Here is a 23077-nt window from a genome sequence, read left to right on the forward strand (position 1 = left end):
TTTCACCTCCCAAGCAAATAGGCAGGGAGCTGCTGTTAAAAACCCCTGGGACGATGGAGTGGGGACTTCTGTCTCACTTTAGTGTGAATCAGAAAAGAGCTGTGTGGTTGCGTTTAAGACCACAATGGTTGCTTGATTGGAGATGGTGAGTTAAGTGAGTGCCTAGCTGTCAGCGTTTCCTTTAGCATCTGTGATTGGAGGAGAGAGAGAGAGAGAGAATGTGTGTGTGTGTGTGTGTGTGTGTGTGTGTGTGTGTGTGTGTGTGTATGTGTGTTGGGGGGAGCTCTTTGTTCCATGATGCTAGTATTTTAATTTTTATAAGAGATCTGTTTTCAGTTAATTGGGGGAAAAAAGAGTGAAAATAAGGATGCATCTGCCTTCTGGTTGTTTTCTGTTTGGGGAGTTTTTTAAAGTCACAAAGTGGATTTCCAAGATCTTTTCTTCTTCTTTGGGTTGAAAGATGGCTGCAGTCAATTTTGGAAGTTCATTCTTCTTGGAACAACTTTTTTGTAGGTTTCCTTTTAGTGAGTCCTGTGTTGTGAATGTGTTCATCATTGAGAAGATGAAGTCGGATATTATTATTAGGGGAGATTCAGACTCACTAGTGTTCTCATTAAGGTGCTTGGTTTGGTTATGTCTGAAGGAATGGCTGGAGATGTTACCTTTCCATGGGCTGAAGAATGGTTAGGAAGCCCAAAGGTAACTCCCTCTGTCCCTTTTGTTTGTGGGTGGGCGTTAAAGCTTTGAATAAGCCACCCCTATTTTCCAAAGAAAGTGTCCATTGCTTTTTCTATTCTTCTCACCAGAATTCTGAGATTGATTTTTGTAATGCTAATTTCAGCTCTCATACATGACCATTCTAGACGTACATTTATAATCTTTTCATGTGATTTGGATGGTTTTATGGTCTTTCTCCTTTCCCATCTGATTCATCCAGCTGTTTGCTCCCCTGATAAAGAATCATTTTTGAGTCTTTGAGATACAGAAATTGACAACATTTAAAGTGACTTACTACAATTTAGTGATAGTTAATGCAACATAAAAAGTAATACAACACTAGCTAAGATTTATTAGATACTTGGCATGTGAGTAAGCACTTTACTCCCATTAGCTCATGAAATTCCTACAACTCTATAGAGTTGGCTGGCTATTATTACTATCCTTATTTCTCAGATAGTAAAACTGAGGTTTAGAAAAGATAAATTATTTTTCCAAGGTCACCTAGCTGCGGAGCAGTGGACCAGGCTTCAAGCTCAGGCAGAATGGATCCAGAAATGACATTCTTAGCTATTAGGTGCTACATGAGGATTTCAGTGATGGAGCCCTTACTATATCTCCTGTCACCTGCAACATCTTCAGTAATACTTTGCTTTCCTGTCCTTTGGCAAATCGGCCTGTTTTGCTAAGGTCCAATTAGTGGCTACCTAAGAGGCGTCTAGACAAATCATTACCTTCTCTGGACTCAGTTTCCCTACCTATCAAATGGAAGTTTCTCTAAACTCATTTTAGTTCTGATATGAACCTAAGATATGCAAATATCTTGTATAAAAAGTCAAACATAGTTCTCATATCATTCCTATTTCAAGTTATATGAGTGCATTTAAATATACATTTCCCAAGGATATCCATTGGAACTCAAAATGTAATTGGCTAGGGGGCCGTCGACCTTTATTTTGCTCTTGAAAATACTACTGAATACGTTTTTATTTCTCGGTTCTGAGAGTCTCCAGAGAAAGGATCTGGAGGAATTGGGGCTGGGTGTGGGAGGTCAATTGGTAAATGGATGTGGTAGAGAGAAAGGGAGGGGAGGGGAGAAACCCTTTAAAGATCTCATAAATCCATCTTCTGAGATTTGGCCAAGGCAGTTCTGTATCAGTGGAGAAATGCTAGAGTATAATGATTAAGGGCATGGGTCTTAGGACCACAGAGATGTAGTTTTGCGTCCCAGCTTTGCCTCTGACTAGCCATGCAATCCTAGGCATGTTACCAAATGTTTCTCAGTCTGTTTTCTGCTCTGCAAAAAATGGGGATAATAAATAGTGTCTACTTTATAGGATTGTCATGAGGAATAAATGAAATGACCCATAAGCATGCCTCGCCCAGAACCAGCACTCAGTAAACGTGATCCATGTCTCCGATCTTACTGACCGTAGACTGTTGGTGGGCACTGGAGACACGAATCCTGAATGTGTAAGGACTTAGGCATGCCAGGGCTGTGAAACATCTACCCACAGAGATGAACCTGGCCCTGGTTTGATTTTGTTGAGGGAAGGAAGCATATTCCACGGAAGGTCAGTACTTCATTTTAAAGCTCCAATTCCAGCCATGTTTTTACAGCTTGCCCAGAACGCCAAGTGGGAGCCATTTAAGGGGAAGTTGATTCAAACCAGATTCTAAAAAGGCCTCTTTTGATAGAACACACAGAGGTATGACTCGGAGAGGGCGAGGTCCGGGTGGTGACCCCCCATGTCCACCCAGACAGAAACAATGGGTGACTTTAGGACCTAAATATAGACTATGTGGATGTCACTTAGGGAAAACCAGTTCCCGATGCTGACCAGGGTGGGCAGGTCTCTTAGGAAGAGCTCCGGAAGCAGCCCCTGTGTGCCAACCCTTGCTCTGTCAGCCCTGTTTTTCTGGACAATTCTGGCCATATTCTAGCTCTCCACATCTGTTGAGCCTCTGCCTCTGATTGGCAGCCTTATGTCCCCATCTCTTCCCTTCCTTGTGGCATTTACCACCTCTCCCCTTTGTTTCTTGCAGACCCCACCCAGCCCTCGCCAGAAACTCCAGGTGCTGTAGCCACAGTGTTTGCTTCTTGTAGAGCAAGGCTAGTAGCTCGCTGGGAGTCAGGAATTTGAGGCTCAAGGTCTCGGTTTTGCAGTTAACCTTGGGTAATGCTGAACTTCATTGTGTACCAGGTTCTCCAATGGAGACATTGCTCTTAAGAACCTGGATCCTGGAGCTTGACTGTCTGGGTCCAGATCCTCACTGCCACTTGACCTTGGGCAGGTTCTTTACCTCTTTGGGCCTCAGTTACCTCACCTGCAAAATGGAGATCATGGTAGTATCTGTCTCAGTTACCATGAGAAGTTTATAAAATAATACCTGTGAAACCCTTAAAACAGTTTATCTTGTGTCAGTGCTCAGAAATGGTAGCTATGATTGGGGCGCCTGGGTGGCTCAGTCGGTTAAGCATCCGACTCTTGGTTTCAGTTGCGGAGTCACTAAATGCTCTAATGTGTTTCCTAAAATACATTATAATAAATACATCCAGGTCTACTGCGTGTGGGCTGAAGTGATATTCTGTCTCCCCCCAGCCACTTCCTGTACTTTGGGGGACCACAGCGCCAGTGGCTCTGAGCATCTGAGACCGAGGTTGCTGCCTGCTACCAGTGTTCACAATGCTCATCCCACCAAAATGGACAGTCAGCCCGTCCTTTTCATTCACCAGGCAGGGCCTGAGAACCAGCTTTGTGCCTGTCTCTGTGTCAGGGGCCAAGATGCCCAAATTATGGGTCTTTGTAGCCTTTTCTATCTTCTTTGAATGGGACATTACCCGCCCAGAGAAAATGGGGTAGAGAGAGACAAGAAATAATCTAGTTGCTGAAATCCCTCCTTAACGAGAAGTAAGAGAAGCCAAGGCCATGCTCTTCCTGAAATCTCTGGATTGGGTCAAGGAGCTCTCAGTCAGCTTTTGCCGAGTAACAACCACTCCAGCTCAGTGGCAGACAACAAGCATCTGTTCTTACGTTCACAGCTGTGCGGGTTGATGCAGGCAGTCTGCCCCACATGGGTCCACTAGCTACCCATGTCTGTTCTTCCCCTGTGGAGGTCAAAAGTCCCAAGGAGGAAGCAGGAATATAGGATGTCCCTTAAGGCTTAGGCTCAGAATTGGTCCTCTGTCCCTTCCACCCATATTTCATCGGTTGGAGCAAGTAACAGGTCCAAACCATGGAAGTCAGGAGAGAGCATGAAAGTTTGCTGAAGAATAAATTAGTCCACTACAGAGATCATCACTATTTACTCACTCAGCCCACATCTATGTGGGGCGCTCTGCCATGTTGGAGGAGGATAAATATAGTCACAATAAATGACGAAGATGGTAAGGACATCTAGCCCAAGGCCTGGCATGCTGTAGGTCCTGAACAAGTATCTAGTGGATGAGTATCTGTAGTGCCTCTGGAGTGCTAACTGGTGATCGGTATTTCATAGAGGTTATTGCCTTTTTATCCTGCAACCTCTGGTTGGGCAGGTGCAATCATCCCAGGTCAAACAAGCGGGATACTGTTTTGGCCTGCTGAATGCTTATAATCGAGATCATCCCTGATATGGGGAAAGAGGCAGGCTTTGCACCAGAAAGGCTCCGGATCGAATCCCTCATGCACCTGTTCCCATACACTTTGTGGACTGCCTTGGGTGCTAACTCTTTAAGTACCCATCACATACTAAGAATCTAGTTAGCATGATACCTGGCCTATCATAGATTCTCTAAATCCCTAGCCCTCTGCTTTTGGGGAGATCACATGCATTTTTGAGTATTCTCTTCAGAAAACTGCTCAGAGATGTGAAAATTTCTCTGCAGACCCAAGGCCCCAGGTAAAGAACTCCTCTGCAAGTATTCATTCCCGTCCATCGCCTTCCCCTTCTCTTTCCTCCCCTCTCTTAAGACCTTCATCCACTGGAAGAAATGTTTTTCCATATTTGTATGCCAGCATCAGGCTCAGGGTCTGGCTCATATTAATGAGTGTTTTTTAAGTGAGTGAGAGAAGGTGGATGAAGGGGTTAGTGATATCTTGTTTGCATATGCATCAGGTCACAAAACTTTTGGACTAGATGAGATAGGAAATCTCATATAATCCAGCCCCGTTAACTTCATTTATTTTTATTAAAAAATTTATTACTGAAGTATAGTTGACGTACAATATTATATTAGTTTCAGTGCACAACATAGTGATTTGACAGTTCTGTTCATTACTCAGCACTCATCGTGATCACCGTAATCACCATCTGCCACCATACAAAGTTGTTACCAAGATTATTGACTATATTCCCTATGCTATACTTTTCATCTCTGATTTAATTTGTAGCTGGGAGTTTGTACCTCTTAATCCCCTTCACCTATTTCACTTATCCCTCCACCTGCCTCCCCTCTGGCAGCCACTGGTTAGTTCTCTGTATTGAAGCTTTTTGTTTTTCAGATTCCACATATAAGTGACATCATATGTTATTTGTTTTTCTCTGTGTCGGTTTATTTCACTTAGTATAATACTCTCTAGCTCATCCAGGTTGTTGCAAATGGCAAGACTTCATTCTTTTTTATGGCTGAGTAATATTCCAGGGTGTGTGTGTGTGTGTGTGTGTGTGTGTGTGTACCACATCTTCTTTATCCATTCATCTATCGATGGACACTTGGGCTGCTTCCATATCTTGGCTATTGTAAATAATGCTGCTATAACCATGGGGGTGCATATCTCTTTTTGAATTAGTGTTTTAATTTTCTTTGGCAGCCCCTTTATTTTATAGTTGATAAAACTGAGACCCAGAGAGGTTAGTTCACTTGCCCAAAGGCACACAGCTAATAATAATATTAATAATATTATTAATAATAATAAATTAATGTTTTCTTCCAACCAGGTAACTTATGCTCAGATACAATTAGGTCTCATTCCCTCAGTACCCGGTTAGAAAACAGTGTCATTCTCATCTATCAGAGTTATAGATCATGTTACAAAACTTGAGTTTTCTTGACTTTCATATCCAAAGTCAAAGACACAGATGACAGAAACATATATGCCATTGTCTCAACCATAGAACCGTTGTGGTGTGAGCCCTTTAGGGCAGAGCCCTTGTCACCTCTTTCCCTGGTCTCGCCTTCCCACTGTATCCCTAAGTCATCACCCAGAACTATGTGTACAGACTACTGAGAATGCAGGAGGGTTGGGGCTGAGAGAGGGACTCTTGTCAAGCCAAGGGTGGAAGGCGGGTTAGGGTTGGTGCACAGGGGGAGTTTGTTCCTGCAGAGTCCTGGAAATCTTATTTGGAGCCATTCTTCTATTCTTAGTTTTGAAGGCACTTTGTTCTCTGTTGCATTGTTTTAACAGCCACCAGGAAATCAGTCCCTGCTCGGGGTCAGCGATGCCACTGGTTCCTGCCTGTGACCGCCCAGGTGGGAAGTGCACTGGTTTGTTTTAGAGCTGATCTTTCATCATCGGGACCATCGTGCCCTTTCTTTTTTTGTTGCCCACCCTGTGTGTATGGGGCGGGGAAGGGCAAGGAGGAAGAAGAGAGTCCGATGAGTCTGTTTTTCTTTAGAGCAAGAGTGACTACACTTATTTCTGTGTTACAAAGAAAAATGGTAACATCCAAGTCTCAACAGAGCACTGTGCCCTCTGGAGCATTGTTCTCCCAGAGAAAGAGATGCGAGCCACATGCGTCATTTAAAATTTCCTAGGAGTCACATTGAAAGAAAAAGAAAGAGGCGAAATTCATTTTAATACTTTATCTAGCCCAGTATATCCAAATATTAGCATTTCAACATGTTATCCATATAAAAATTAAGAAGACATTTTACATTCTCTTTTTCATATGGAGTCTTTGAAATTCAGTGTGTATTACCCACTTAGAGCACATCTCAGTTCAGACGAGCCACATTTCAAGTGCTCAGTACCCACATGTGGCTCATGGTAGCCATTGGGCAGTGCGGGTCTGGAGCAGACTGTCCAGTAGAGCCTTTTACAATGCTGGTATCTACACTGCCTCCTATAGAGACTGTTGGACAGATGGCTGTGGAGCACTGGAAGTGCAGCTAATACAGCTAAGGAGCTGAGTTTTAAATTTTATTCAATGTTAATGAATTAAAATTATATCTACACAGCCACATATACTTAATGGCTATCATATACGGAAGTACAACTCTAGGGATTTGATCTTGTTAGAGAAATATCAACCTAAACTTGAACAAGGTAGCATTTTTCATCTACTACATAGGCAGAGATTAACAAGTAGGTTAACACTGTTTGATGAGGGTAACAGGACCTTTCATGTATGGCCAGTGGGATGATAAATTAGAACAGTTTTTATGGAGGACGGTTTGGCCATATTTATCAAATTTCAAGTATATATGCCCTTGGGCCCAGCAGCTCCAGTCCTAGATGTTAATGCTATAGGGTCTATTATGCATGTGGACTGGTTTATGTAGAAGGATATTTGCTGCAGCAAAAGATCAAACACCACACATATACCCTGTCAATGGAGGACTAGATAAATAAGTTATGGTACGTTTGGAAAATGTAATTGGCAACTATTTAAAAGACAAGGCCAATGTTTGACGGCATGGAAGGCTGTGTAAGATATGGCATGAACCAAGTGTGAACAGTGTATATAGTATGTTACTGTTTGGGTAAAAGAGGTGATTTGCTTATTTATGTCTAAAGCAGCTCTGGAAGCAGGCAGAAGGAGCCTATCACTGTGGTTGCCTCCTGGGGGAGGGAGGGATAGCTGGGGTGGAAGAGATGTCTACTTATCACAGTAGAGTATATCTTTTTGGAATTTAATCTCACGCACTTGAATTATCTAGCCAAAAAATAAATAAGACACAAAAAGAGGAAACTCTAAGACAAGAGTGAATCATAGAAGGCTTCCTAGAGGAGGTGGTCTTTGGATTGACTTGTAAAAGATGCATAGGCGTCCTTATGGCAGGAGAAAGGCTGAGGCTCAGAGACATGAACAAGCAGGACAGATTCAGGCATCTGTATGTACCCGGTGGTGGGCAGAGTACTCAGTATATAAAATAGGGTGGTGTGGAGTTTGGACAGGCACTGGAATGGCCACATGGGAAGGGTTTTGTGAGCCGAGTTTGGACCACAGGCAGCCATTGACAGTTTGAAGGAAGCAGGAAAGGATGTGATTGTGTTTGTGTGGAAGACAACTTTGGGCAAAGTGTAGAATGATTTGAAACAGTGATTCCCAAAGTGTGATCTGTGGAGCCCTAGGAGTCCTCAAGACCTAGAAATGAACTACATCACTACAAAGCAGGTTTTCTTTATATGTGTCTACCAAAATAATAATCATAGCGGCTTGATTACAGAAGCAGATACGTGACTCAGCTGTCTCCTATGCAGCCAGACAGTAAAGAGACTTGTAAAAGTATAAAACAATGCTGCTCTTCTCACTGTGTTTTTGTTTTTGAAGAGATAGTTAATTTTCATTAAAATATGTGTGTGTTTTTTTTAAAGTAGGCACCATGCCCAGCATGGAACCCAATGTGGGGCTTGAACTCACAACCCTGAGATCAAAACCTAAGTTGAGATCAACAGTTGGACTCTTAACTGATTGAGCCACCCAGGCACCCCTAACTTTCATTACAGTATGTTGATTAGAGCAACAAGTAATACACTTACTACTTTTTAAAAGAATGGTTTCTTTTAATTTCTCAGTTTTCTTTTCTAATACTATAAATATTGATAGATGTAGCCCACACAAACAAAAGTCCCTCAGGGCCCTCAGTAATTTTTAAAAGTGTAAAGGGGTCCTGAGACCAAAAAATCTGAGAAACACTGGTCTGAAAGCAAGGAGGCCTGGAGTGCTTATGATTCTGATTAGATCAGAGTAAACTCTAGGGAAACAAAAGTGCTCTCCAAATGTGAATCAGGTAGGGGGCATGAGCTAGCAGGGCCAGAGCATACATCTCAGAGCAGAGACATGGTCTGGGCAGGTATGCGTGAAAGAGGGAGCTTGCTTGATGGATCCGTTTTGACTGACAGGGCTGTTGGTACATGTCCCATCCTCCACTTCTGCACGAATAGATATTCCTGTTATTTCCAGTGCTTTCCCGTTATAAACATCCATGCAGGGGTTGCTCTGTGCCCAGCACCTGCAGGAATTACTCTGGAGTGGCTCCCTGCAAGTGGAAGGCTGGGCAGGACAAAATGCACATCTCTAGCTTGACTAGATGCTGTCAAGTTGTTCTCCTGTCTGTGACCCTCCCTCCAACCTTATGTGAATCCCCATTTCTCCAACCCTTAGTGCTGTCAGATTTTTTAATTTTGCCAATCTGGTGGGTGGGAAATGGCATCTTGTTTTAACCCTAAGCCCACCATCAGTGCTACCCCCATTCCTCACCTCAGAGCATCAGTTACTAAAGTCTGAATTATAGACGACTCAGAAAGAGTCTTTGCCTCCAGGAAGCACACACACTTTTATGTGTGAATGTGTGAACACACAGAGGTAGTTTCTGTACTCTGGTTTTCTGGATAAGGAAAGAATAAAAAATTGGGGACCCCCACTCTTTATTTGAGATAGAAATCACCCAGTCAACCCTGCTTGCTCTTGTGGTGTTTGCTGTAATTTGGGGCCACATGGATCTGCCACAAAGGAAGAGAAATTGGGTTTTTCTGCACTTCCTAGGCTGGTATTTGGGGTAAAGCCCAATCTGAGGCATTAATCCAAGACCTGAGGCTTTGGGCAAACAAGTATAGTATCACATGTCCTCACCCGACTCAGGCCTCCCTGTGATCCTGAAACCAAGGCCTGCTTCTCTAGCCTGTGACCTATTCAGGTGCATAGGGTCCTTCCTGCATTCAGAAGGGCCCCCTATGTGGTTTAATGCTCTGCTGTAGCTGACCTGAAACTCAGTAATGTTCAGACGAGGGGCCCTGCATTTTCATTTTGCTCTGAGTTCTGCAAACATTATAGCCAGTCCCGCATGAAGCATCTTTGTGTCTCTCAGATTAAAAAGGGTGTGGAGCAACATGGGTAACACTGTTCTCACTCTGTGCAGGGCGTGACCCCACCGTGAACTCCAAAGCTCTTTTGGGTGAAATACTCATTTCCTTATTTCATGTATTTTGTTTCTTTTTTCTTTCTTTCTTTCTTTTTTTTTTTACTTCTCTCTCTCTCTACATACACACGGACTCATATAAATATACATACATACTGTCCATCCTCACCATTCACAAATTCCATATTTGCCCACTTGCTAAATTATACTTGTAACCCCAAAATCAATACCCAGAGCACTTTTGTCATCATTCACAGACACGAATAGAGCAGCAAAAAATTTGAATGACTTGGGGCGCCTGGGTAGCGCAGTCATTAGGCGTCTGCCTTCCGCTCAGGGCGTGATCCCGGCGTTCCGGGATCGAGTCCCACATCGGACTCCTCTGCTGGGAGCCTGCTTCTTCCTCTCCCACTCCCCCTGCTGTGTTCTCTCTCTCGCTGGCTATCTATCTCTGTCAAACAAATAAATAAAAAATCTTAAAAAAAAAAATTTGAATGACTTGATAGGCACCTTCTCACCTGAGGTCAGTCAAGGTTGCATTCTGCCTTCTTGTTCATGCTCTCATTCTGTAAACAAGTGTCTTTTTTGTGGTCTTTTTAGTACCATGTTTTTCATATTTTTGTGCTATTGTTGATATCATTATTTAAAATGCAATTTCTCTGAGAGTAGCAATGAAGTGTTGTCTAAGCACAGGATGGCTGCAGGGTGCCTTGTAGAGAATATACGAGTTTTCAGTAGGCTTCCTTTTAGTACAAGTTATAGTGCTGTTGGCTGTGAGTTCAATGTCAGTGAATCAACAATGTATATCAAAGAAGGTGCCTACAACTAGAAACACACATAAAGCAAGATTATGTCTTGATTGGCTGATGAACGTGTTGTGACCAGAGGCTTGCAGAAACTTAGCCCTGCGTTCACTTGCTCACTGTTGGAGGAGACTTTATAGAACATAGCTGCTGCGAATAACCAGCATTGACTATTTATGTATGTTTGCCTTTTCCTCTCCTGTCCTCTCCCTTGCTCAGTCTCCTTCCGTTTTTTTCTTCTCCTTACCTCTTGCATTTTCTGTTCTCTTCCATGGACCATTGCTGGCATTAGCTGTGGGTCCTCAAAAGGTGCCCGGGGAAGGTGCCTCCGTCCATTCACTCGCTACCCATTTGTGGGCCGCCTTCTTTGTGCAGTTCACTAGGCTATGCCGGGTCTGCACGCAGACCTTTTGTTTCAAGAATATTGCTTACAGATAGGATTGTAATCCGTGATTTTGAGGTAAGTTGAGAATCTCCTATGTATGTCTAGAAAATGTTTCCCACTCAGCATGCTCCTTGGCTCCATGTTGCCACATCCAGACAATGGCAGAAGGAAACTTTAGAGGTCACCTGGTCCAACTCCCTCATTTCACAGATAATGCAGCTGAGATCCAGGGAGGGAAAGTGAAATGCCTGAGGTCACAGAGCCTTAAAAAATAGAAAACAAGCAGCTAAAAATTTTTCCTCGTTCACTGTATTTTACTACTTATGCATCAGATATCTTTATGAGAAGGATAACATCAGTTATGATCTGGTAGCTTCTGATAAAAATTTATAAAACGGATTTCTGCAAATTGTGTGCGTCGTAATAAAGCCAGAGAAGATAGACAAATATACGCTTTTAAAACCCAGGTTTAAATTTTCTTTTTTTTCCACAGAAGCATTTCATATCTGCAGTGAAGGTGTCTAGATGCTTGCAACATAGAGGGCTTTTAAATTCCTCATTTGGGTGGTTTCCATCATCAAAATCTCTTTTATAAAACATTTAAAAGTGGGCACCACTTGGTCCTAATGAGATGTAGCATAAATTTGAGTGCCAGGACTGGCAGCAGAGAGGGGAGAGATCTCCCACAAAGGAGACCAGGAAACAGATCCAGCAGGCCTCCCTTCCTGTCTGTTCCCCAAACCTTAGCCTCCACCCCCTCCCCTCCCAAAAAGGGGAAGGAAGAAGGTTCAGTAAAGATAATGTGCCCATCCTCAAACAAAGTATGGCTAACCCTTTGGGTCCCAAGCACTCCCATTTCCTGTGGCTAAAGTTAGACCTATTAGATACGAATTTCATTTTTAATCCATGACTGGGCAGACAGAAGGCTACAGATCCTCTCCAGAAGGCACGGGAAAAAGGAGTCCCCTTGCAGTCATCCCCAGGGGGAGGGCATCATAGTGTTGCTTTTTCTGTGCTTGTCATGGGCAAAACACAAGGGACGGTTACTTTGTGTGACAATTACAAGGTGGATTTTCCATAAAGAAGGTGTTTCCTAAACCTCACTCATTTGTGGATCACCTTTTACCTTAGCCTTCCACAATGAAAAATACTTAGTAATTTTCTGCAAAACAACAGTTTTTTCTCTTATATTTACCTCTGGTGGGAAGTTTGTATTATTGTGATAAATGAAAAACCAGTATGTTTGCCATAAATAGAATGGAACTATTAAATAAGTAAATATGCACAAAACAATGTAACTAAATTCTAGCTATGTACTGTTACCCAAGCCTCTGTACCCAGAAGAGAAAGACTGAGGTTGGTAAGCTTAGGTGGGCGTTCAAGGTGAGGTAGCCCAAGCCCAGCCTTTCTCTCTGATGGATTCAGACTGGTTAGTGAATTGAAAACATAATGACTTTTTTTTTTTTTTTTAAGATTTTTATTTATTTGAGAGAGAGAAAGCACGAGCTGGGGGAGTGGCAGAGGAAGAATCAGGCTCCCCGCTGAGCAGAGAGCCCAATATGGGGCTCGATCCCAGGACGCTGGGCTCATGACCTGAGCCGAAGGCAGATGCTTACCTGGGTGAGCCACACAGATACCCCACGTTAATGACTTTCTTATTATGTGATCTGTTGTGAGTAAAGCCGACTCTCCAGGTACCCCACCAATATCACCTACAGAGTCCCCTGTACCCACCTACGACTCTCTGTGTCCTTCTACCGAGGGGATTTCCAGCCAAGGGGGTTAACATTCTGAGGAGCCCTTAGTGGATTAAATACTTGCCCCAACTCATCCCTCAGTGGAAAATTATAAGCAATGTCCTACATAATTCTCTCAGTGGGTCCCCAGTGGTTTGAACTCTGGCTGCTCATGGCTGTAACCATCACCTGCTTGCTCCGTTAATGGCTTCCCTCCTTTCCGCGTCTCACTTCCCCAATCCCTATAGTTCTTTCTGGGGATTGGCTCCCACGTAAAAAGCTTATACCTAAATCTTTACCCCAGGATCTGCTTTGGGTGGAGTGCAAGCTCAGACAGCTGGTAAGCACTCTGCCTAACATGATCTTACAAACCACTGAGGTATCAGACCTATCTTTTGGGAAGCACTACCCCGAGGTATATACCCAAATGGTCTTAAGCAACGTATCACTTTTCTTTCTCTGAATTCAAAAATATATTGAAATTCTTCATGCTCGATTCTCTCTGGCATTCTCCCTAACATGTTGGTGGTACTCTTCTGATGAGTGACATCAGTCTCCATTTTTTCTATCCCTCCTTCAATATGGTATTACAATTTGCTAACAAACTTGGTGTTCCTGAATTTGCCTGTAAATTTAGTTCACTGTGTGGCATTCATCGGTTGTTTGCCAGTGGGAGACATCCAGTGACTAGAACAACACTGTGGGTCTTTGGCCTCTCAGGTAAACATTTACAGATGCATCAATGATAAGCCTGGCTGAAACACAGCAGGAAAGCGTTGTCAAGCTCAGGGAGCCATTTCTGGCAAGATTTTTCAACATCCTGAGGAGAACCAGGATTTCAAAATTAGGGAGATTAAAAAGATGCTTCTGCAGAATAGAGTTTCTGTTTTGACTTGGCCAAAAGGCAGGCCAAGAAGGCAGAACTGAAGTTCTAACAGGGAAAGAATTTCTTGTCTTCAGGGTTGGGCCCATGCCAGGGAGGTCCTGTCCCATGAAACCTAGGCTGTTCAGAGAGTGGTGAAGTCCAGGATGACCTATACCCCAGGATATATCAGAAGAGTCAGAAGCATCTGGAAGTGATAGGGGATGAGGACCTCCAAGGGAAAGGCAGGAGTAGGGCAAGCTTCCTGGACAGGGCTCTGCACTCAGAAGGGCTCCACTCTGGGGGCAAGTAGAGTTTCCCAATAATTTTTTGTGTAATAGTTAAATGAATAGATGCTTGGCCATCAAACTTTGGGTTTTTAGGGATGGTGGCCTCAGAACCAGAAAGTGGTATCAGAATGAGTATCAATCACAGAAGAGTCCCTCTACATTCTTTCTTTTTCAGGACTGGCTACATAATTTGTGGGGTCCAGAGCAGAATGAAAATGCAAGGCCCTTGTTAAAAATTTTCTAAGAATTTCAAGATGGTGACAGCAAAGCATTAAACTCTGTGTGCCCTCACAGTGGAAGCTGCTAGAGGTGCCACAATGGGTGAAAATTGATCTGGTGTTTTCACTCATTGAACTCAGCTCTGAGGGAGGAGACAGACATTAATCAAGGAATCACACAAGTAAATGGTGACATTTTGATGGGTTAGTACAACAAAGAAGAAACACATGATGCTGAGAGGATATAAGTGGGAGATTTGATCTGGTTTGTAACCATCTTGGAATACTTCCTTGACAGGGTTGGCATTTGAAAGATGAGGAGTTAACTGTGAGAAAGGGGAAAGGGAAGAGGGCTCCAGGCATGAGGGAGCAGGGAAGAAGAGGAACTGGGATTATAGGAGGCCAGAGCTCAGAGCGGAGACAATGAGAATGGAGATAGGGAGGTGGGCCACAACCTGATTTTACACAGGGTCTTAGAGGAAATTAACAAGTCTTCAGAAATTCAGGACTTTTTTCATGGCTATCAATAACACAAAGGAGGAAGAATAAAATTATTCACCCTGTTTCCTTTTCAAATAAACTGAGAAGGAAAATTGCCTCAATTCCATGCAAACAATAGCCTGCATGGACACTGACCAATCAGAACATATGTCAGGTGCATGGGCACTGACCAATCAGAACAGGTGTCAGATATGGAACCACCACATGTGCATGGGCACTGACCAATCAGAACAGTTGTCGGGTATGTGAGCACCATAGGTGCCGGGCACTGACCCATTAGAACAAGCATCGGGTACTGTGTGGGGGACGTGTGAGAGAACTTGAACCTTCGATGATGAGAGGCCTTTAGAAACTTCTTCCTCAGGTTGCCTGGGTGGTTCAGTTGGATAAGCGTGGGACTCTTGGTTTCTGCTCAGGTCATGATCTCAGGTTGTGAGATAGAGCCCTGTGGCGGGGGGGGGGGGGGTGGTGGTGAGAGTGGCAGTCACACTCAATGGGGAGTTTGCTTAAGATTCTCTCTCCCTCTCCCCCTCCCCCTGTTCGTGCATGCTTGCTCTCTCTCTCTCAAATTAATTAATTAATTAAAAAAAAAAAAAAGGAACTCTTGCTCCACATGTATCCCTTAGCTCCAATACCATCACTTAGGTTTCTTTCAAATGTCTGTCTTCTAAGAAGCTTCTTTGACATCTCTCTCTAGTGTCTCTGCCTCTAACCTGTTTCACAGGCTTTTGTGTTACCCTGGTTTACTTTCTTCGTAACTCTTGGTACACGAAAACTAGCTTGTTTGTTTGCTTACTGGTTTATTGTCTCTGTCCCCTACTTGATTCTCCGTCCCCAACTAGACCATATTGTTTCTGAGGGCAGGCACATTTTTCTCTTTTGTTAAGCAATGTGTCTAGCATGCATAGTGCCTACCACATAATATGTGCTCAATGAAGTCTTTGTTGAATGAATGACCCATACAGTGAAATTCTTTTATGTGAGTCTCTTGTTCCTGGGTTCTGTTGTCAGAATTGAATACTGTGGGCGCCTGGGTGGCACAGCAGTTAAGCGTCTGCCTTCAGCTCAGGGCGTGATCCCAGCGTTCTGGGATCGAGTCCCACATCAGGCTCCTCCGTTATGAGCCTGCTTCTTCCTCTCCCACTCCCCCTGCTTGTGTTCCCTCTCTCGCTGGCTGTCTCTGTCTCTATCAAATAAATAAATAAAATCTTTAAAAAAAAAAAAAAGAATTGAATACTGTGGGCCTGAGAATCAAAAATGAAATTTTATGGATGGACTTCTTGGTGTTTTAATTTTCCTGACAGGAAATTCTGTGGCCTTATATTTGCCTTTTTGTGGGCAAGTGTATTCACTTGTTCCCATGTATCAGTCCACAAACATTTGTTGAACCTTTTCTGTGTGTTGGGTTACACCTTAGAAATGTCTAGGGAAGTTCTGGGCATGAAAGAATTCTATTCTTTGCAAAACACTGATTTTCTGGGAAATAGATTAAATGCTGGATAAATATGCTTTGATTCTGCGAAATCCAGACCTTGGTTTCAGACTTCAGGATAAAAGTGATTGGGATGGGCTTTGAAGCAAAAATTCAGGATTAGAAAATTTAGCACAGAGTACTTCCCCCACTCCCTGCAACTCATTTGTGGCTCACCACAACTTTTGCTTTTTACTCAAAACTTGACAGGACTTGATAGTGCCATGAAGGAGGGGTGCCCTGAATACCTGCATGTCCCTGGCGTTTGGGGGCCCTTTGCCTCCCTCCTGTAATTTGGGGTTGTGGTGAGGCCCTCCTCCACTTTCAAAGACAACTGCAGAAGGAAAATGTCCCTCTAATCACAGTCGACACCTTTCCAGATATCTCATCAGAAATGGTAACTGGCTTTCACATTATTGTCCTGATGGCTTCTCTGCAGACTTTTGCCAAGAGCATTATTCTCAAGTTAGTCAAGACTACTCTGAAAACTGGAGCTGATGAACTCTAGTAGGTCTGGATGAGAGGTCTTTGGTACATGGACAGTCTTTGGCTTTTCCCAAGGCTCCAGGTGCCTCTGGAGGCAGTATTCAGAAGAGCTAGATTAAGAGAGATTGTTGGCATATTCAAGTACATTGTTTCGAGGGGAGGGATGTGTGTATACACACACACACACACACACACACACATATAGAAGCTATATATGTACACATTTGTATAATACATAAATGTAAATTATTTTTCTGTCCCTATTTGATATTGAGTTACAGACATGTCCCTTTGGCCCCAAATACTTCAGTGTAAGAACAAGAGCAGCCTCTCATACAGTGTAATTATCAAAAGCAGGAAATTTAATATTGACAGAATATATTAACTAATCCATTCATTTTTAAAATTTGCCAATGGTCACAATATTTTATAGCTATTATTTTTCCTGGTCCAGAATCCAGTTCGGGGTCATGCATTGCATTTATTGTTTTGTATTCTTTAGCCTCCTTTAGTCTGGAACAGTCCCCCAGCCTTTCTTGGTATTTCTGATTTTGAGAGTTTTAAAGAGTGGAGGCCAGTTGTGTTATATGGTTTCCCTCAATGTGGGTTTATTAAATATTTCTTCATATGATTGGATTCAGATTATGCATTTAAAAAATATCCAGAGTTATGGGAGGATACTTTTTTTAGGCTGTGCATTTTTCACAGGAATATTTATAGGAGTGATATGGTGTCTTTCTCAGTGCAACACATCAGGGGATTTGTGATATCAGTTTGTCCCAGTATTGGTGATGTTAGTTTTGATTACTTAGTTCAAGTGGCATCTTGTAAGTTTCTCCATTGTGAAATTATGATTGTACCCTTTTTAGGTAACAAGTAAATAGAAACTATTGGAGCGTTCTGTTTGTCATGAAATGTTTACCTACTAGTTTTAGCATCTATTGGTGCCCCATCATCTCATCTATTAGTGTTGCAACTGTGCAGAAATTTCCCTTCTCCATCACTTATTCATTCAATTATTTATGTCACCGTGGGCTCATGATTCCTATTTTATTTGGTGGGTGATGGTCCATTACTATCATCATTCACCTGATGCTGAGATTGTCTCAGACGTGGCTGGTGAGAGCCCTGCAACCTGGTGACTCTATCCATCATTCTTAGAGCACTTCATTACTTCCTGAAACAAAAAGATGTTCCAGGTTCTTCTTGTATTTTCCCTGCCCTAGCCCTGGAATCTGCCTTTTCTCCAAGTTGCCCTGGGTCCTTTTAGTGAAGAATGGTATTTAGAAACCAAGATGTGGGTGCTGGGTGTGTTCATAGCTGCTAGGGTGTCAATGCTTTTACACCTCTCAGTAGATAGAAGTAGGGAAAAAAATACAAGTGTGTGTGTGTGTGTGTGTGTGTGTGTGTGTGTGTGTGTAACCATGAATTCATTCTGATGCCTCCAATTCCAGCCTACCTACATGTATCTATTTAAAAAAAAAGTTTTAGGTGTGTCATCTTTCTTTAGTATGGAGATACATAAGGGAGGAAACAGCTTTCACTGAAAAGGCAGTTGTCTCAGTATCCAGATAACTTATAATGACATTAATAAATGACATATACACATGCTTAGCTCTGTCTCCAGTTTCATGTGCTTCCTTACAGAAAAAAATTTAATGCATATATCAGGTTGTATGTATGTATGTATGTACATGAGAGTAAGTATTTTTTCTCTCTCAATTTTAAGAATTTGACAGAGCAGGAAAAATCCTGTGCATACTATTTATTATTATTCTATTATTATCATTTTGGTAACTCAATACATCCTGGAGGTCCTTCCATATATTGTGTGGTTCTACACTATTCTTTCTAATAACATTGTGTTTTTTATTATACAGATGGACTAGTTTTATTTAACCAGTCTCTTTTGGTGGACATTTTGTTTCCAGTATCTTGCTGTTATAAACAATACTACAGCAAACATCCTTGTGCATGGATCTTGGTAAAAGTATAGGGAAGCCCCCTGATAGAGTCTTACCAGGACTCCTCTCTGCTGGAGTAGAACTGTGGGTGGACCATGCAGCCAGGAGAAGGAGGAGCTGTGACTGTCTCTGGCTTCTGGACACTTCCCAACCTCTGCTCAGAGGGGAAGTGGACTCAGCCCTTTGTGTGTCTTGTATGAGGGAAGATCAATGTGAAGGTCGCTTGATTTTAAATTTCTTCCCAGACTTATCTTTAAAATCTCATGTAAATTGACGTTCTGTGCTTGTTAAAATATATAAATAATGGCTGGCATGGCTTCCTGAAAAGTCAAGTTGATGGACTGTGTTTATTCTGTGGCTTCACCTACCTCCTAGTACACTTCCAGTGTTAGAAGCACAGAGCTATATTCAGCTTATCTTCTGCTCGGTCCCACAGAAACAGACCCGGATACAAGTGCAAGTAGTTTATTTGGGAAGTGATTTCCAGAAGCACCGGTGAGGGAGCAGGGAAAAGAGACAGGGAAGGGAAGGAAGCTGATGCAGGAAGTAATCAGGAACAGTTAGCTCTGTGGACAGCTGGGGCTCAATCCTGCTGGGGGCTTTTGGGACACTACGTAGGACAGTGGTTCTCAAACTTTGCTGCACGTTAGAATTACCTGGGGGGCTTTTGAAACTCCTGATGCTCACCCTGGATGGTGGGAGCCAGGCACGAGAGCTTTTTAAACCTTGAGGTGGTTCCAATATATAATCAAGACTGAGGCCACACCTCAGAGTCGTCCCTGCAAACTTTAGGAAGCTGGGCTATTTACGTATCAACTCCGGTACATCACAGGTTGAGGGCTGCTCTGGTTGGCATTAAATCCCCAGCATTTCTGGCCTGTAGAAAGCCCAGGAATGCAGGGGAATAGTGGCTGCCTGGGGATGTGGGCCAGCTGTACTGGCTACACAGTTAGCCGAATCTGATATAAAATCTCTTTTGTGCATGTACAGGGCAGCCTTGATGAGCCATTTAAACTCTTTAAGCCTCAGCTTCCTCATGTGTAATCATTTCTTCATACTGCTGTAAAGATTGGATGTCACTTATGGAAAGTACCCAGCATTCGGTGGATTCTTTTTTTTTTTTTTTTTTTACTTATTTATTTGACAGAAACAGAGAGCAAGAGCACAACAAGCAGGGGGAGTGGCAGGCAGAGGGAGAAGCAGTCTCCCCACTGAACAGGGAGCCTGACTCAGGACTCAATCCCAGAACCCTGGATTCATGACCTGAGCGGAAGGCAGATGCTTAACCGACCAAGCCACCCACCCAGGTGCCCCCATACAGTGGATTCTTAATAGACAGTTGTCATTATAAACCCAGCAAAGGGAAGGAGAGAGGGAGTTCTAATCTGATAGGCAGTACCTCATGGTTCTGCCAGGGAAACTTTTCTCTATCTAAAAGGCTGTTCTGATGAGTTGTCAGGATTTACAGAGCATCTTAGCAAGTGCAGCCATTTCTCCAAGTGGTCTTCCTCTCTGCTGTGTGTGGCAAGGTGCCCCAGGAGCAGATAGTCCAGGGACCAGTGGCTAAAGGGAAGCCTTGCTCTCCCTCTGGTTAAATGCCTGCCTGTTAGCATTTGGGGACCTACTTGAGAATGCATGGAATGTATCTGGGGGCTTTCTAGATAGGGAAAGGCAGGAACACAAATGAGTAAGGAATGGAGAACTCTCCTTGTAAAATCAGGCTCCCAGTATTACCGTGGACCATAAGCATATTTGACTCTGACTTGTATTGTTGGAGTATCTAAGTTGATCGGTTACATAGAGTGATTGTCTAGAAATTAAGCAATTATTTGGACATTCCCTAAACTATATTAATAATATTTTTGTTGATAAGGGCTTCAAACCATTCCATATGCAAAGAATTTTAATAAATGGGAGTTCATTATGCTGTTTAAAATAAATGAAAAAACACATAAAAGAGGGCCAGGGATTGTAATGTGTTATGAACCAAGGACTTAAGTGATTAGTCCAATTCGGTGCACCTGAGATCCAGTAGAAAAAATATAAAATAATTTTAGTAATTATTAGAAGGTCAAGAAAAAAAGTGCTCTGGTTAATTCAATTTTGTGGTTCTTGTCACATCCTATTGTTGAAGTCATCTTTGTGAATGACAACCTTTTCTCCCACATTAAATTGATGCCTATAATGAAGTTTTTCTAGGATTATTTTTCTGGAAAATATACTCACCAGCCCTCTGCACCAGTAGACAAGTTTTCTGTTTTCTTTCCTTCTCCTCTGGCCTTGAGTGTTTTGGAGGGAAAAGTGGTCTGTGTTTCAGGAATGACAGTGACTCTGGCTGCCGGTTGCTTAGCAGGGCTAGTGGTGGCAGTGACACGCTGGCTGGCTCTCCCCTCCTCCCATCTGTCTGGTTGAACATGTTTTTCTTCCCACGGGAGAGAAGGACCTTTCTTTGGCCGAGACAACTTCATCTCTGCTTCCAAACAAGCTATGGGCCAGGTGTTCCATGGCCAAAATCAATAATTGGGGCTTTTCCTAGTTTGCCAAAAGCAAGCGAATGGGTAGACTTTTATACATTTTACGTATTTTCTCTGTGATTTTTTTTTTTCCTTTGGTGCCTGCTCTCCCTTGCTGTTACGGCTGCAGTGGCTTCGACTACTGCTGAATTAATACTTGAGCAGTTCCTGTGTGCCAGGCCCTGTGCTCAGCCCTTTACCCACATTGATCTAGTCCACTCTCACAGTCACTTTTGCATTCCCATTTGATAGATGAGGAAATTCAGGTGTGGAGAGGGGAAATGATGCGCTAAAGTTTCTACAACAAATGAAAGGCGTGACTAGGGTGTGAAGCCATCACGTCTGACTTTAGCACCCACTTAACATCTTCAGACTACAGTTAACGGCATCCACATGCAAAATTACATTTCGTGTGAGTTAAGATTTATTTACCCGTAGCTCAGAGAGCACCCTGATTTCCAGGTTTGCTACCCTATGAGCACATTAAAGAGTCTAGAAAAAAAGGCTCAAGGTTCTTGGGTGCTGGAGAAGGGTGTTTTAAAAATAAGGAGGAAACCCCCCCAGCTAGCGTATTAAAAATGGAGGAGGGGTCCCTCTGTCTGGCTCACCGCTGGAGCTTCAGGCAGGAGGGAAACAGACTGCGGATCCTTTCCCTGCTCAAACGTGAGTTTAGTGCGTCCAGCTCCAGCTAAGAGCAAGTACAAGAACACAAAATCCTTTGCTAATCGCTCCCCCAAGAAGGCACAGATGAAAGGGAGGCATTAAAGCCTCTGAAACCACCAAAGCTGTTTGCCAGCAAAGAGATAAATCAAAAAGGTTTGAGATCTGGTTTGAATTTAATAATTACAAACGACTAATCAGGGGCCATTTGCTGTCAGGTCGGGAGCTGCACTCCCTCCATCAGTGCGTTTTTGCTACTCTGGTCACTTGGTTATTAAATAGAAAAACCCTGTGATTAAATCACAGGGCTGTTCCAACACTAATCAATTCAATCTCAGCCATTTAAAATGAAGTCAGTCCTTGCATTTGCCCTGTCTCTGAGAGGAGTGGGAACACTGCAAACGTGACTGGAGGTATCCGGAGAGCATCCATGTAGACCCCTGTGGGATGTGGGCAGTTCGAGGAGGGTCAGGCTGTGTCCTAGCTCAGTCACCCACCGTCCTGCGGGATCCCCATCTCTGGTGCCCACCCTGCCCACCCTGCCCACCTCGCAATGTCAAACAACAACAACAAAACAGCAGTGACAGCAGTCGTAATAGTAATTAGGGTGACAGCCACAGTAGCAATAATAATGACCATGGTTTAATCTTTCGCCATTTGCCTGGCCCTGTTCAAAATATTTTATCTCCTTTACTCCTTGGAATGACCCTGTGATGGAGAAATCAAAGCTTATAGAAGCGTTTTATAGACATTTACGGATCCCCACATTTGGAAACTGCCTGGCCCATAGTAGGTCCTCAGGAAATAACTGTTGAATGAATGAAAGGATAAAGAAGTGACTTTATCACACCAAACGGCAAATGGTGGAGCTGGTTTTGAACTCAGGTCTGTCTCATTTATGCTCCTAATCTCCATCGGGTATGTAGGTAAATGCCTTGTGAGCCTTTTTATATTGTTTTAAAACACTTATTGTTTTAAATAATTGTTTGTTTATTTTTTATTTTTTAACACATTAAGTAGAGCACGTATTGTTTTTATTTTTTTAATAATAATTTTTATTATGTTATTTTAGTCACCATACAATACATCCTTAGTTTTTGATGTAGTGTTCCATGATTCATTATTTGCGTATAACACCCAGTGCTCCATGCAATATGTGCCCTCCTTAATACCCATCACCGACCTATCCCAATCCCCCACCCCCCTCCCCTCTGAAGCCCTCAGTTTGTTTCCCAGAGTCCATAGTCTTTTTAAACAATATAAAAAGAGAAATAGCATTGTGTGGCAGAAAGGTCAGTGGTTTGGGAATGAGGCTGGCCCAGAGAGAAATCCCTCTTAGCATTTACGAATTTTGTGACCTTGAGTGAGCTCTAGTGTCCCTCAGTGTAAAACGAACACAGCAATACT

General features: G+C 43.0%; 1 protein-coding gene across 10 annotated transcripts in view; it reads left to right on the forward strand.

Moving 5' to 3' along the window:
• Positions 1 to 23077, forward strand: part of ARHGEF3 (Rho guanine nucleotide exchange factor 3) — a 295453-nt gene that overhangs the window by 126444 nt on the left and 145932 nt on the right. For 2 of the 10 annotated variants that reach the window (XM_087866942.1, XM_087866941.1), the window contains exon 2: positions 6105 to 6169. The exons of the other annotated variants lie outside the window; for them this stretch is intronic. In XM_087866942.1, the coding sequence (XP_087723068.1) occupies positions 6105 to 6169 (65 nt within the window). The remainder of the gene's footprint in view (positions 1 to 6104; positions 6170 to 23077) is intronic. 10 annotated transcript variants of the gene reach the window in all.

This window comes from Ursus americanus, chromosome 14 (assembly GCF_024610735.1).
Source record: "Ursus americanus isolate L20-20 chromosome 14, mUrsAme1.1.p, whole genome shotgun sequence".
Classification (NCBI taxonomy): domain Eukaryota; kingdom Metazoa; phylum Chordata; class Mammalia; order Carnivora; family Ursidae; genus Ursus; species Ursus americanus.